The sequence below is a fragment of the Bos indicus x Bos taurus genome, chromosome 14, assembly GCF_003369695.1.
Source record: "Bos indicus x Bos taurus breed Angus x Brahman F1 hybrid chromosome 14, Bos_hybrid_MaternalHap_v2.0, whole genome shotgun sequence".
NCBI lineage: Eukaryota > Metazoa > Chordata > Mammalia > Artiodactyla > Bovidae > Bos > Bos indicus x Bos taurus.
The window spans coordinates 37,859,860-37,875,945 of NC_040089.1; the positions used below are offsets into that span (position 1 = coordinate 37,859,860).

The following is a 16,086-nucleotide window of genomic DNA, read 5'->3' on the forward strand; positions in this document are numbered from 1 at the left end:
TGAAGGCCATCAAGGTGGATGGGAGAGGAGCCGAGATGAAGTCGACCACAGGGAATGAAACGAGGCCAAGAGCAGCCTGGACGGACGCCCTAATTGCCACACCACTGAGCCACAGTGAGCCAAAGCGGGCAGCCAACGGAGACTCTTCAGCAATCTCTTCTTCCCAAGAATCCCTCATTTTTCGCGGAAAACCCTGCTGTCGGGGGATGCTCCCACACTCTGCTGCCACCTCCACGGAGCTCTTATTTCATTTCCAGCTGCATGGCTAGTTGCCAACATGTCCACCTCTGTCCCTGGTGATGAATGTCCGGGAAGATGGGGCCCTGTCATTCTCATTTGGATCTCTCCCAGGGCACCAAATCTCCCTTGCTCTACAGAGAGTGTGTATTCGAGAGATAGTCAAAATGAAAACAGAACTGACACTAACATGAAACCGTTATCATCCACTTTCCATTTAAACTGATGATCCTCGTTCAACCCTGGAGACAATCTTGGGAGAAGCCATCACACGCCCATGTGCAGCTGGAGGGGCGTGAGGCCTGGAAAGGTCCAGTGGCTTGCCCACGACACACCATTGGCAGCGCCAGGACATGAACCTGGACTGCAGTTGCAGTGTCTGTTCTCGACCACTAATACCTTGAAAGTGAAAGCGTTACTCGCTCAGTCATGTCTGACTCTATGTGACCCCAAAGACTGCAGCCTGCCACACTCCTCTGTCCATGGGATTCTCTAGGCAAGAATATTGGAGTGGGTTGCCATGCCCTCCTCCAGGGGATCTTCCTGACCCAGGGATCCAACCCAGGTTTCCTTCATTGCAGGTGGACTCTTTACCGTCTAAGCCACCAGGGAGGCCCACTAATACCTCGGACTGCCTCTCTGTGCCCTGGAACCAGGCGAACATAAATGACAATAACATTTGAGCCGAGGAAACAAGAGAGACCGCTCCATCCGCCAGTCTTCACCCTGACCTTTGCCCTGTGGTTTCCTCGGCTCAAAAAGCCCATCATCCCCTTTCTGTTCCTGGAAAGGCCAACATGTCCTCTCCAATTTGCCCCTTGGTTCCCTGGGCTGTTAAGGACCCTCTGTTGGGCTCTTACACATTCTGTCCTTTGCTATATCACACCGAGTAATATCTGCTGGTTTTCTCTTCAACCTCCTGCCCTAGCATATGAGGCTTCTGAGAGCAAAGGCTGCCTTTTCACAAAATTTCACGTGGAAGTATTCAACAACTGTTGGCTTGGCTGTATTCGTTTTTCTAGCTGAGGCCTAGGAAAGCAGGGTCATGAACCATAAAGACCTTTTAGTAAATGAATGATCATTTCCATTAAACTGAACAATTTTTATACAGTTATCTTAGTATAGAGATTTTAAAAATACATGTATAAAGTATTGTGGAGAAGGTAATGGCAATTCACTCTAGTATTCTCATCTGCAAAATCCCATGCACAGAGGAGCCTGGCAGGCTACAGTCCATTGGGGTTACAAAGAGCTGGACATGACTGGCTACTGCTGCTGCTGCTAAGTTGCTTCAGTCGTGTCCGACTCTGTGCAACCCCATAGACGGCAGCCCACCAGGCTCCCCCGTCCCTGGGATTCTCCAGGAAGAACACTCAAGTGGGTTGCCATTTCCTTCTCCAATGCATGAAAGTGAAAAGTGAAAGTGAAGTCGCTCAGTCGTGTCCGACTCTAGTGGACCCCATGGACTGCAGCCCACCAGGCTCCTCCGTCCATGGGATTTTCTAGGCAAAAGTACTGGAGTGGGGTGCATGACTGAGCACTCACACACAATACAGGAACTATTAGATTGGATCTTAGTCTTGTACTGAGAATTCTAAGTCTCTAAGGAAGAATACCAACCTAAAGATGACAGAACAATCAAAACCAAGTATTTAGAGTGCCGACGTCTTGACACCTGTGCCAGGTTCCATACAAGATTTAAACACTGTATGGTTTTTATTAGCTAGATAGTATATATTGTGCTAAGTCGCTTCAGTTGTGTCTGACTCTGTATGACCCCATGGACTGTCACCCACCAGGCTTCCCTGTTCATGGGATTCTCCAGGCAAGAATACTGGAGTGGGTTGCCATCTCCTCCTCTGGGGAAATATTCCCGACCCAGGGATCAAACCCATGTCTCCTGTGTCTCCTGCACTGCAGGCTGATTCTTTACCAGCTGGGCCATGGGGGAAGCCCACTGTATATATTAATAAGCATCAAATAGTCCTCTAAAGTCTAAAAGGGACCTGCTCATGAAGATCATTTTCTTTCCACGTGTGTAGGATAAGTAAACATTTCATTCCAGGTACAACCCTCAGAGTTCTTACTGAAAATGGTTCTAGCTTGCTTTAGATTTGTGCTTAACTATGAGGAAAAGTAAGACTTTTACAGCTCATTGGTTCAGTGTTTATTGATTCAGACTTCTAAAGATTATTTAGAATTTAAATGAGAAGAATTCACACTAATCAGAGATGCAACATATGGGAGAAAGGAGGAACAGAAAAATTGGGAGGAAAAAAATCCTGAAAATGTCATGAGAAAATCTAGTTTTGCACAGACTACCTTAAATTCCTAAAGGTCCTTATACCTATTTAGTGCAGAAACCGTACACATCTCAATTTGCCTAAAATTTTCATTTTTTTTCCTACAAAGATATCCCTCCTTAATTCCTATGACTTGAAAAGTTTAAACTTTCACATCTCTGGCTAATTCAGAGTCCTCATAGAGACAAAAATTATAAAGCGTGATTCAATGTAACCCATAATGTTGAAAGAATAAATTATCTTTGAAGAGTTTATGATATAAATAATCATTTTGTTTATAATTATATAAAAAATTATATAAAAAAACAATTTATATTTTGATTCACTTAAGAAATGATCATAGTTTAATTAAGAATATTTTTCTTTTCATATCATCCTGTTTTATGAGCATTAAGAAAAACCGCTGACACACTAGAAGCAGTAACTAGTTTCTTCTCAACGGAAAAACCAGACTGCTCCACAGTGACCCTTGCACCTCAGTAAGCACCTCCACACCTGCCTGCTTTCTAGCAGGAGCTGTGATTTCTCAGCTGGTGGGTCAGATTCAGCTGAAGAGAAGGCCCTTTCAAGCAGGGACTTGCTAAGGCTATGCAGGAAGCTTGGACTGGACCCCTGGACACCTCAGCTCTTGAAGACCAGGTGGATTTTCTATTACAAGTTAAGAGAGGCGATCAAACAAAACAAATCCACAATGAGTTAAGAGTGGGGGCCAGAGAAAGAAAAGATGTAGCTGTTATCACCGTGTGCTGTGCACATGCTTAGCTGTTTGCAACTCTTCTGCAACCCCATGGACTGAACACTGGAGTGGGCTGCCATTTCTTCCTCCAGGGGATCTTCCTGACCCAGGGATTGAACCCATGTCTCTTTTGTTACCTGAACTGGCAGGCATATTCTTTACCACTAGAGACAGCTGCGAAGCCCGAGGTGGTATCACGGAACACGATTAACACAAAACGAGCCTCTAGCACTCTCTGGGTTTGGATCCTCAGCTGAGCGCGAGTGCTCTGCTCGGGATTCCTCACTCACTCTGCGTTCTCTGTACTCCCTACTGCACACGGGGAACATGCCTACTGATGTCCTTCTACAGGTAAACCCTGGACGATAAGGCTGGGGCCTGAAATTATACACTGCAGAGTTTCCACATTTTTAATTATTAAGACATGTATCTTCATATAGGTCATGTGCTCCTTTTCCTTATTTTGTATACTTATTTTTTGTAACGCAGGTCACATTTTAAACTCAAAATGGATTAAAGATCTAAATGTAAGACCAGAAACTATAAAACTCCTAGAGGAGAACATAGGCAAAACACTCTCCGACACACATCACAGCAGGATCCTCTATGACCCACATCCCAGAATATTGGAAATAAAAGCAAAAATAAACAAATGGGACCTAATTAAACTTAAAAGCTTCTGCACAACAAAGGAAACTATAAGCAAGGTGAAAAGACAGCCTTCAGAATGGGAGAAAATAATAGCAAATGAAGCAACTGACAAACAACGAATCTCAAAAATATACAAGCAACTCCTACAGCTCAACTCCAGAAAAATAAATGACCCAATCAAAAAATGGGCCAAAGAACTAAACAGACATTTCTCCAAAGAAGACATACAGATGGCTAACAAACACATGAAAAGATGCTCATCATCACTCATTATCAGAGAAATGCAAATCAAAACCACTATGAGGTACCATTTCACGCCAGTCAGAATGGCTGTGATCCAAAAGTCTACAAGCAATAAATGCTGGAGAGGGTGTGGAGAAAAGGGAACCCTCTTACACTGTTGGTGGGAATGCAAACTAGTACAGCCACTATGGAGAACAGTGTGGAGATTCCTTAAAAAACTGGAAATAGAATTGCCTTATGATCCAGCAATCCCACTGCTGGGCATACACACTGAGGAAACCAGAATTGAAAGAGACACGTGTACCCCAATGTTCATCGCAGCACTGTTTATAATAGCCAGGACATGGAAGCAACCTAGATGTCCATCAGCAGATGAATGGATAAGAAAGCTGTGGTACATATACACAATGGAGTATTACTCAGCCATTAAAAAGAATACATTTGAATCAGTTCTAATGAGGTGGATGAAACTGGAGCCTATTATACAGAGTGAAGTAAGCCAGAAAGAAAAACACCAATACAGTATACTAACTCATATATATGGAATTTAGAAAGATGGTAACAATAACCCTGTGTACGAGACAGCAAAAGAGACACTGATGTATAGAACAGTCTTTTGGACTCTGTGGGAGAGGGAGAGGGTGGGATGATTTGGGAGAATGGCATTGAAATATGTATAATATCATGTATGAAACGAGTCGCCAGTCCAGGTTCGATGCACGATACTGGATGCTTGGGGCTGGTGCACTGGGATGACCCAGAGGGATGGTATGGGGAGGGAGGAGGGAGGAGGGTTCAGGATGGGGAACACATGTATACCTGTGGCAGATTCATTTTGATATATGGCAAAACCAATACAATATTGTAAAGTTTAAAAAAAAAACAAAAAAACTTCCAAATATAACCATAAATTTAATCAGGAAAAATACCTGAAACATGTATGTTAATTAGTTATTAGTGTGAGAAGGCAATGGCAACCCACTCTAGTACTCTTGCCTGGAAAATCCCATGGACGGAGGAGCCTGGTAGGCTGCAGTCCATGGGGTTGCTAAGAGTCGGACATGACTGAGTGACTTCACTTTCACTTTTCACTTTAATGCACTGGAGCAGGAAATAGCAACACACTCCAATGTTCTTTCTTGGAGAATCCCAGGGATGGGGGAGCCTGGTGGGCTGCCGTCTCTGGGGTCACACACAGTCGGACACGACTGAAGCGACTTAGCAGCAGCAGTGTGAGTGCTCAGTCATGTCCAACTCTTTGCAATCCCACGGACTGTAGCCGACCAGGCTCCTCTGTCCATGGGATTTCCCAGGCAAGAATATTGGAGTGGCCTGCCATTTCCTTTTCCAGGGGATCTATCTGACAGGATTGAATCTGTCTCCCGCATTGGCAGGTGGATTCTTTACCACTGAGCCACCTGGGAAGCCTATAATTAGCCACCAGTACATTATTTAAAAGAACTTTTTCTTGAATCCTTGGTTTACTTCACTGGATTTATAAAGGTATAAGCAGAAGAGTGGCAAGAATACACAGAAGAACTGTACAAAAAAGATCTTCATGACCCAGATAATCATGATGGTGTGATCACTCACCTAGAGCCAGACATCCTGGAATGTGAAGTCAAGTGGGCCTTAGAAAGCATCACTATGAACAAAGCTAGTGGAGGTGATGCAACTCCAGTTGAGCTATTTCAAATCCTGAAAGATGATGCTGTGAAAGTGCTGCACTCAATATGCCAACAAATTTGGAAAACTTAGCAATGGCCACAGGACTGGAAAAGGTCCGTTTTCATTCCAATCCCAAAGAAAGGCAATGCCAAAGAACACTCAAACTACTGCATGATCGCACTCATCTCACACGCTAGTGAAGTAATGCTCAAAATTCTCCAAGCCAGGCTTCAGCAATACGTGAACTGTGAACTTCCTGATGTTCAAGCTGGTTTTAGAAAAGGCAGAGGAACCAGAGATCAAATTGCCAACATCCGCTGGGTCATTGAAAAAGCAAGAGAGTTCCAGAAAAACAACTATTACTGCTTTATTAACTATGCCAAAGCCTTTGACTGTGTGGATCACAATAAACTGTGGAGAATTCTGAAAGAGATGGGAATACCAGACCACCTGACCTGCCTCTTGAGAAACCTATATGCAGGTCAGGAAGCAACAGTTAGAACTGGACATGGAACAACAGACTGGTTCCAAATAGGAAAAGGAGTATGTCAAGGCCGTATATTGTCACCCTGCTTATTTAACTTCTATGCAGAGTACATCATGAGAAACGCTGGGCTGGAAGAAGCACAAGATGGAATCAAGATTGCCTGGAGAAATATCAATAACCTCAGATATGCGGATGATACCACCCTTATGGCAGAAAGTGAAAGGGAGCTAAACAGCCTCTTGATGAAAGTGAAAGAGGAGAGTGAAAAAGTTGGCTTAAAGCTCAACATTCAGAAAACGAAGATCATGGCATCTGGTTCCATCACTTCATAGGAAGTAGATGGGGAAACAGTGGAAACAGTGTCAGACTTTATTTTTTGGGGGCTCCATAATCACTGCAGATGGTGATTGCAGCCATGAAGTTAAAAGACAGTTACTCTTTGGAAGGAAAGTTATGACCAACCTAGATAGCATATTCAAAAGCAGAGACATTACTTTGCCAACAAAGGTCTATCTAGTCAAGGCTATGGTTTTTCCAGTGGTCATGTATGGATTTGAGAGTTGGACTGTGAAGAAAGCTGAGTGCTGAAGAATTGATGCTCTTGAACTGTGGTGTTGGAGAAGACTTGAGAGTCCCCTGGACTGCAAGGAGATCCAACCAGTCCATTCTAAAGGAGATCAGTCCTGGGTGTTCTTTGGAAGGACTGATGCTAAAGCTGAAACTCCAATACTTTGGCCACCTCATGTGAAGAGTTGACTCATTGGAAAAGACCCTGATGCTGAGAGGAACTGGGGGCAGGAGGAGAAGGGGACGACAGAGGATGAGATGGCTGGATGGCATCACTGATTCAACGGACATGAGTTTGAGTGAACTCCGGGAGTTGGTGATGGACATGGAGGCCTGGCGTGCTGCGATTCATGGGGTTGCAAAGAGTCGGACACGACTGAGTAACTGAACTGAACTGAAGCAGATTTATTTTTCTGTTTGAGTATTTCATACTAAATGTAGTTTTCCCAGCTGATAATTATAAATAAATCCATAGACAAAAGTCATGTTTCAAATAGAGAAAAAATGAAAGATGCCTTTTTCTAAGCATCTGGCAAAGAAAATCATGGGTATTAATTTCATTCTGTGGACTTAAAGACACCAGGCAGCATGTAAAGTTAATGAGCTAATGAGATCTATGACTAGGGTATAGCTAATCATCTAGATATTTTGATGACTAGTCTCTTAATAGAATAAAAATATGAGTGAAGTCAGTCAGAGGAGAAATATCATATGAAATATCATATATGTAGAATCTAAGAAGAAATGATACAACTGAATGTATCTACAAAACAGAAAGAGAGTTACAGACAGAAAAATGAACTTATGGTTGCCAGGGGGAAGGTGTCGTTAGGGACCTTGGGAAGGTCATGTACACACTGCTATATTTAAAATGGATAACCAACAAAGACCTATTGTCTAGCACATGGAACTCTGCTCAATGCTACATGCCATCCCTGGATGGGAGAGGGGTTTGGGGGAGAATGGATACATGTCTATGTATGGCTGAGTCACTTCACTGTTCACCTGAAACTACCACAACATTGTTAACTGGCTATACCCCAGTACAAAATGTTTTTGGTGTTAAAGAAAATAAAAATTAAAATAAAAAACAAAACAGATTTGCTAATGTGATTTCTGACAGTGGAATTATGCAAATAGAGATGTTAGCTATAACCATAACCAAATCTTGTTCACTATCTTATCTTAGTAAAAAATAATTCCTTGCTTCCCAAACATGGGTCACTATTTCCGACACTTCCTAATAAATTTCTCAACCTCCGCTCTATTCATTTTCCTAATGACTTTGTTACAAATGACAACACAAATCTTTGATTCTCAAGCTGTCGTTTCCTTGGAAGCTCTTAAATGCACAAGGCTTCAAAGTGCCATTCTTAAGAGAAATCATCTGTCTGTTTTGTTCCTCCTTGAATGTCCATAAATTGAAAGCTCCTCCCCAAAGTGTCTCCATCATCGTTTATGTTCTTCTTGTGCTCGCTGCTAACTCTGCTCAGATCCTCAGAGCCTGAACTCCCTTCTACACAACCACTTGTATACATGATGAGTTCTGCTCTATAAATTTCAAGGACCCCGTCCTTTATGCCTGAACTGACTTATTCACGTCCTGATGTTCCCGTCCCAACTTCTGCTGCTTGCAGTCCACGCTGTGCATGGCAGCTAAAATCACTCTCCTCACATGTTGTCTTGCTCATGTTACTAACTTCCTCAGAACTCTGAAACACTTTCCACTTGTGTGTTGCATAACACCTGATTAGTGCTTTCAGGCTCCTTTAACAGGCAGCACTCCCCCTTATCTAATTGCTTTCCTTTCTCTCCCACCATGACTCAGCTGTGCTCTACACCACTGCAAAGCAAAACACTTAGATCAAATATGTCACGGGGTAGTGCGAGATACAGAAGGGGCTTGAGTGCATTTTTTTGTACAAACATTTGTAAGATTTCTCAAAAGGAAATGAAGCTCTGGAGTCTGAATCTGATAGCAGGGACCTATCCAGCAGTTCCAGCCTCCTACTTTCCTAGTGTTTTTATTTTTTTCTACAAATCGGCAGCGTTAATTTTTGAGGAATTTCAGGGCAACTCCATGACTGCCCTCCCCAAATTTACTAACTTTCTGGATCATTGCTTCTCGTGGTAGGATGAGGGTGAAAGTGATGAGTCTGCCCATGAAAGAGCCTTGTTTCAGGTTTTATTGACAATGGAACTCATTAGGGGACATGAACACAGATCATTAGATGATTAATAAAGCCATGAAAGATCACTCCAGCAAGCCACAGGGCAGAACTGCACACAGATAATGAACACTGGTGATTCTCACTGCCTTTAAGCAGTTCTTCTTTCTCTTCAGGCTGTGAATCATCAGATACGCTTTTCTTTCTCCAACTGGCAAAAATCTCTGTTTGCCTCTGAGACAAATCATGCCTTTGTGTCCGTTTAAAATGTTGCTCAGGGCTTCTCTGTGGTTCAGCGGTGAAGAATCTGCCTGCAGTGGAGGAGATGTGGGTTTGATCCCTGGGTCTGGAAGATCCCTGGAGAAAGGAATGGCAACCCACTCCAGTATTCTTGCCTGGAGAATCCCATGGACAGAGGAGACTGGTGGGCTACAGTCCATGGGGTCGCAGAAGAGTCGGATGTGACAGTGACTAAAGAGCAACAATGATATGTAGCTCAAGGCTCAAATCCCTTACAAATCACGCCAGACCAGTTCCATCTGGCACGAGGCATACCAGTTACACCAAGAATCCCTACCTCTTTATTCAAGCTGCCTAATTTCTCCCCCTTTTCTCCTTACTGGGCCTTCCTTTAGGGCCAGCATTCCTATACATATATGTTTACATAGACACTCTATGGGCTATATCTAAGACTTGTTTTCTTTATTTTGTTGGCTGATGCCTATACTTCCCTGGAAATACCTTTAAAGTCTTATTACTGGGCACTGAATACAGCAGCGGCCCTGTACGATTACAAATATAGCAACTTTAATTTAAAGAAAACTTCTAAACAATAAAGTTTAGTGACTGAACTTCCATGCCACAAAGTGAATGCATTACTGAAGATTCCAAAGCAAAAGAAAGGGAAAACCTTTAAACAAGCTCTTCTTCCCCTTGTTTTCATTTATAGAGCTAAACATTACTGACTGCTCACTTTAAAACCGCATTTTAATAATTCCAACAATGAGTTGAAGGTTATTCTAATTTAGTGAGGAGTAAGAAGAATGGCTTCCCTGGTGGCTCTGGTAGTAAAGAATCTACCTGCAATGAGGGCGCCCCGGGTTTGACCCTTGGGTCGGGGAGCTTCCCTGGAGAAGGGAATGGCTACCCACTCCAGTATTCTTGCCTGGAGAATCCCATGAACAGAGGAGACTGGTGGGCTACAGTCCATGGGGTCACAAAGAGTAGGACAGGACTGAGCGAATGTTTCAGTTTCAAGAATAGCATAATTTTAAAAAGTGCTTTCACTGTCAAATGTATACAGTAACATTAAACAAAAATACAACAAAATACTACTAAGATATGAGGCCAAGTAAAAAGTCTTTGCAACTGCTTTATGAACAGTCAATTTATTTCCTTTGATACCTGTAAGACTAACCATTTGGAGATTTTAATCTACTTCAAAACCTGTATGGAATGGAGGCAGAGTGCTAACAGCTGACTGAACGAATTACTCTGTGCTCTTATTTAACTACTTCCTATGAGTACAGGTTACCTCCCATCAACTCTACGCTTGTGCGTGTGGCAGGGGGAGGGAAGGGTTAGACTCACATTTCCTCTTCCCCTTCAGGGCTAAATGTGTGAGCACCTAACATACCTCTGTCATGACTGAGGCTCACTGGTATGTTAAGGGTGCTTCAAAACAGCTTCGATCTTGGTTAGACACTCCTCACTACAATTTTCTTTCTAACAATTTACACAGTTATGCATTTCCCCTTGCAATCCATCATCTTCTGATTGCGGATAAGTCTGGAGTTGGAAAAGTAAAATGTTACTGATGTTTCACTAGGTTTTTTTTTTTACTCACGGACAGAGTTCTGTAAGAAGCACTGTTGGCAGAGTGGTGGGAAATCAAGGTTCAAAAACAGGCAAAGGAAACTTCCCTGGTGGTCCAGTGGTTAAGAATTTCCCTGAAAATGCAGGAGACATGGGTTCAATCCCTGGCCCGGGAAGACCCCACATGCTGAGGGGCCACTAAGCCCATGTGCCACAACAACTGAAGCCCCGGAACTCTAGAACCATGGAGCCGCAACAAGAGAAGGCACCGCAATGAGAAGCTTCTGCTTTCCATAACTAGAGAAAGCCCACACACAGCACCAAAGACCCAGAGCAGCGCCCCCCACCCCCCACCAAAAAAAAGCTGCCCTATATTTAAAACAAAACAAAAAAAAATAGGCAAAGTAGGTGAATTCACTCAATGGTGGAGACCCAGACTGCGGCGTTCTGTGACGGTCTCGTCTCGTTTCCCACTTCCTCACTCCCATTGTATTGGTAAGAACGAGAGACCTGGAAAGATTGCTTGTTCACTATGTTTGAAATAAATCACCCGTATTCTGGGAATGAATGAACCTTTCTGCTAATGTGATTCAGGGGCATCAGAGCATCAGACACACGTCTTAGGTCTGCATCTGCCTTTCAGCCCCCACTTCCAGTTCATCCACTTCTGCTCATTTTATCCCTTGCTTTACTACTACCCCCACCCTTGACTGAGTTTTTGTCATCTCCACAGACCACGCCTCCAGTCTTCACCCTACTTAAATCCATCTCAAAGGCAGATGGCTCCCTGCTCGAATTCCTTCAAAGACTCCCCAAGGCCAACAGTTGAAAACTCAGCTCCCAAACCTTTATGACCTTGTTCCTGTGACATCTCAATGTAGCACACGTGAGCAGGCTTGAGGATAACCCGGGAAGTCTGTGAAAGGCAGATCTCTGGGCTTCACCCAAAGGTGTGATAATTCAGTACCAGGTGCAGGACCCGGGGTTTTTTAGCAGCCCTTGGGGTCTGCCCTGTGATGGATGGAGCACACCTGGGGGAGCACTGCCCTTCCATCCCACTGCCTGGAGGAACCTACCCTGGGCACGTTCCCTACACTCTGTCTTCCCCAAGATGCTCCAGGCAAAAGGAGCTTGCCAGCACCTGCTTCCTGCCTCATCTCCACAGCTCACGCTCAGCCCCACTCCCTGAAGGCCCCACGTGCATTTGGTGTTCTTCCTCTTCTTTCATGTCTCCAGGTTTTTCTCAGAATTTATGATGGTATACTGACATAATCTGTTTATTCTTGTCTCTGACACAAGATTTGTGGCTGCTGAATGAATAATATCTGTTAAATGAAACAGCGGCAAATGCAGTACATGTCTGTGTGTTGAGTCGCTAAGTAGTATCTGACTCTGTGACCCTCTGGTCTGTAGCCCGCCAGGTTCCTCTGTCCATCTCCAGGCAAGAATACTGGAGTGGGTTGCCATTTTCTTCTCCAGAGGTTCTTTCTGACCCAGTGATTGAACCTGCATCTCCTGCACTGGCAGGCAAGGTTCTTTATCACTGAGCCATCAGGGAAGACCAAAATGCAGTTCAGTTCAGTCGCTCAGTTGTGTCTGACTCTTTGCGACCCCATGGACTGCAGCACGCCAGGCCTCCCTGTCCATCACCAACTCCCGGAGCTTACTCAAACTCATGTCCATTGAGTCGGTGATGCCATCCAACAATCTCATCCTCTGTCATCCCCTTCTCCTCCCACCTTCAATCCTTCCCAGCATCAGGGTCTTTCAAATGAGTCAGTTCTTCACATCAGTGGCCAAAGTACTGGAGTTTCAGTTTCAGCTTCAGCATCAGTCCCTTCCAATGAATATTCAGGACTGATCTCTTTTAGAATGGACTGGTTGGATCTCCTTGCAGTCCAAGGGACTCTCAAGTCTTCTCCAACACCACAGTTCAAAAGCATCAATGCTTCGGCGCTCAGCTTTCTTTATAGTCCAACTCTCACATCCATACATGACTACTGGAAAAACCAAAGCTTTGAGTAGATGGATCTTTGTTGGCAAAGTAATGTCTCTTCTTTTTAATATGCTGTCTAGGTTGGTCATAGCTTTTCTTCCAAGGAGCAAGAGTCTTTTAATTTCATGGCTGCAGTCACCATCTGCAGTGATTTATATGACTTCACAGTTCTGCTTCCAGACAGATCTTCCTTTAAGAGCCTATAGAGAGAATGTGGGGTAAAGAAAAAATCCCAACCCAATTCGCAAAGTCCAGTGGAGGCTAAAGCCCTGGGTTCTGATGGTGACGCTGCCTGGGATCCTCCCTTGCTAGGCTGTCTACTGGCCTTGTGACCTTCTTATGCCTTGGTTTCCCACATGCTCAGTGTTGCTATGGGGATGAGAGGAGACGACTGATGACAAGGTCGCGGCACGGGTCCAGGCTCCAGGTAACTGGCCAAAAGGTAGCACCCCAACTGCTATCCTCACACCAAAAGGGGAAGGGCGTTTGCACTGATGTGTGATATATATGGGGGACCGTTAAGGAGTATCTACACTACTTCCATATCTGGAAACACTGCCAAAAAATTCACTAACTGCTCAACAGCTACCTTTGGTGTCTCTGAATCCATATGCTGCTCATGAGATTTCTGCTACTGTCAAAAATCATACCTTATAGACTCTAGGAAGAATTTTTAATTTAAATTAAAATGTAATTTAAATTAAATCCAGGCAAGAATACTAGAGTAGGTTGCCATTTTTTTTCTCTAGGGGATCTTCCCAACCCAGGGATCAAACTCGCATCTCCTGTATTGGCATGTGGGTTCTTTACCACTAGCACCACCTGGGAAGCCCCACTAAATATTTAAACATCCTGATATTTTTAAAAGAATGCGTATTCATCTTCCCTTCAGCACAATACAATTCTTATATACTCTAGCATATATACTGCTGGCATTCCTACTGTCACATAAGATTACATGTTTGGAGACATTTGATCAACTTTTTCTAACTTAGTCCAGGCCTGCTACGGATCTTGAGGGTGATCACAGAAGACAAACAGGGGCTAGGCAAAGGAAAGGGGCCTGGGAGGGAAGGCATCCCAGGCGGACAAGAGTCGCCTGTGCAAATAGCACAGGAAATTGTCTACCATAAGTGGCCCAGGCTGGGTTAAGTGCTTCTGGTGGGGCCCTCCAAGTTGCAGCCCTGCCTTGCTCCCAGCTCTTGTCCTGGTGCAAGGAGCCTGCCAGTTTCCCCAATCTTCACGACACGTGTTATTTGTTACTCATCTCTCTATTCCTAGGGCCTAGTGCCATGCCTGGACAGAGCTGGCACCAAGTAAATGTTTGCCAAATGATGTTTCTGTAGCATAATAATTTCTGAGAATGATATTTTGTTCTCACGTGTTGCCAAGACAGAAACAGGCCAACAGATCTTGCTCACTGGGTAGGTCCCTTGAGCACAAATCATAGAAAGCATAATTTCACAAATTCAGGAACAGACATTCTGATACCTGCATTGCATTAAGGCAAAAGGCTCCCAAGCATTTAATGTGTGAATTGCTTTACCGCTACTTCTTAAAAAAAGAGCTGTGTCTAGTATCATGTACAAGGAATTCTTCCTTCGTGGCAGGCCTCATCAATGTCTTTGCTCTTCAGGGCTAGTGTCTTGAGTTCTCCACATACAGTACAAACCCTTTCTGAGTTCCAGGTCCATGTCCCCTTTTGTCTTCGGCGCTGGCAACTCAAAACTCAAGAAGTTAAAAACATCCCAATTCTTCCTCCTCTCTAAATCTGTACTTTCCTCCCTGGTCCCTATCTCCATAAACTGGACCGGCATCCATCCGGTTGGCCACACCAGAAACTTGAGTCATTGACTCGTCTTTTTCTGTTCTCTGCACCGTCAACCAAACATCAGGTGCTCCTGAGTCAGCCTGGGAGGCTTCTGCCCGTACATTCACCTCTTCCCATCTTCACTGCCATGGCTCAGCTCAGCCCATGGGTGCTCACCAGGATTACTAGTTAGCCGATTACTACTTAATCTGTCTCTAGTCTTATTTCCTGCCCCTTCCACCCTTCAATCTCTATACCACCTCCAAGCAGAGTGATCTTTCTAGAATTTGATCATGTAATTCTTTTGCCTGAAACTAACAATAGCTCTCTCCTGTCTTCAGGATAAGGTCCAAATTTCTCCTTAAAAGTCAGGGAGCCCTTGGTTACTTCTCCACCTCATCTCTCAACACCCTCTACCTAGTACCCTCTTTTCCAACCTTACCAAACATTTTACAGCACCCCCAATACACTGTGCCCACCGTCCTTTTGCACTATCCACCATGTTCTTCTGTAAAATGTCTACACAGCCTTTAGTTCCCAGCTGGATACCACCTGCAGAATCTCGCCTCCAGCCCCAATCTATGATTAAGCTCCTCCTCAATGGACATGGGTTTGGGTGGACTCCGGGAGTTGGTGATGGACAGCGAGGCCTGGCATGCTGTGGTTCATGGGGTCACAAAGAGTCGGACACGACTGAGCGACTGAACTGAACTGAACTGAACTACTACCTGGACTTTCCTGGTGGTTCAGATGGTAAAGAATCTGCCTGCAATGCGGGAGACCTGGGTCCGATCCCTGGGTTGGGAAGATCCCCCGGAGGAGGGAATGGCAACCCATACCAGTATTCTTGCCTGGAGAACCCCATGGACAGAGAAGCCTGGCAGGCTACAGTCCATGAGGTCGCAGAAGAGTTGAACACAACTGAGTGACTCTCTCCCTCTCTCTCTGTCTCATACACACACACACACACTAACTAAACTCATAGCAAGGTGCGAATCATCCAACAGATAACTGCTTTTTAAAATCTGTACCAACCAGACACTATGACTGAATTAGGCCCTAATCATAATTTTATATTTACACAGTAAGAAATCAGTGAATATTACAAAGAACAATCAGAATTAGTATTTCACTGAGATAAGAAACTTATAAAATGGGCTGGTAACCAAGTATCTGGGCTTCCCAAGTGGCTCAGTGGTAAAGAATCTCCCTGCAATGTAGGAGACACAGGAGACATGGATTCAATCCCTGGGTTGGGAAAATCCACTGGAGGATGAAATGGCAACCCACTCCAGTATTCTTGGTGGGAAAGTCACATGGACAGAGGAGTCCAGTCCATGGGGTCTCAAAGAATTGGATGCAACTGAACATGCGCGCACACAGAGAACCAAGTATCTTTTCTGGG

The 16,086-nt window shown here is 44.3% G+C and overlaps 1 protein-coding gene across 8 annotated transcripts in view; it reads right to left on the bottom strand.

Moving 5' to 3' along the window:
• JPH1 (junctophilin 1) overlaps positions 1-16,086 on the bottom strand; it is a 92,560-nt gene that overhangs the window by 59,804 nt on the left and 16,670 nt on the right. Inside the window, exons 3-4 of one of the 8 annotated variants that reach the window (XR_003514459.1) lie at positions 10,907-11,009; positions 9,056-9,371 (exon numbers count right to left, since the gene is read on the bottom strand). The exons of 5 other annotated variants lie outside the window; for them this stretch is intronic. Coding sequence is in view for 1 of the 3 variants with exons in the window: in XM_027561214.1 (XP_027417015.1) it covers positions 12,957-13,071 (115 nt within the window). In the remaining 2 variants the exon portion in view is untranslated. Of the gene's footprint in view, positions 1-9,055; positions 9,372-10,906; positions 11,010-12,951; positions 13,072-16,086 lie in introns of those variants that run through there. 2 more of the 8 variants (XR_003514458.1, XM_027561214.1) reach the window with 2 other exon arrangements.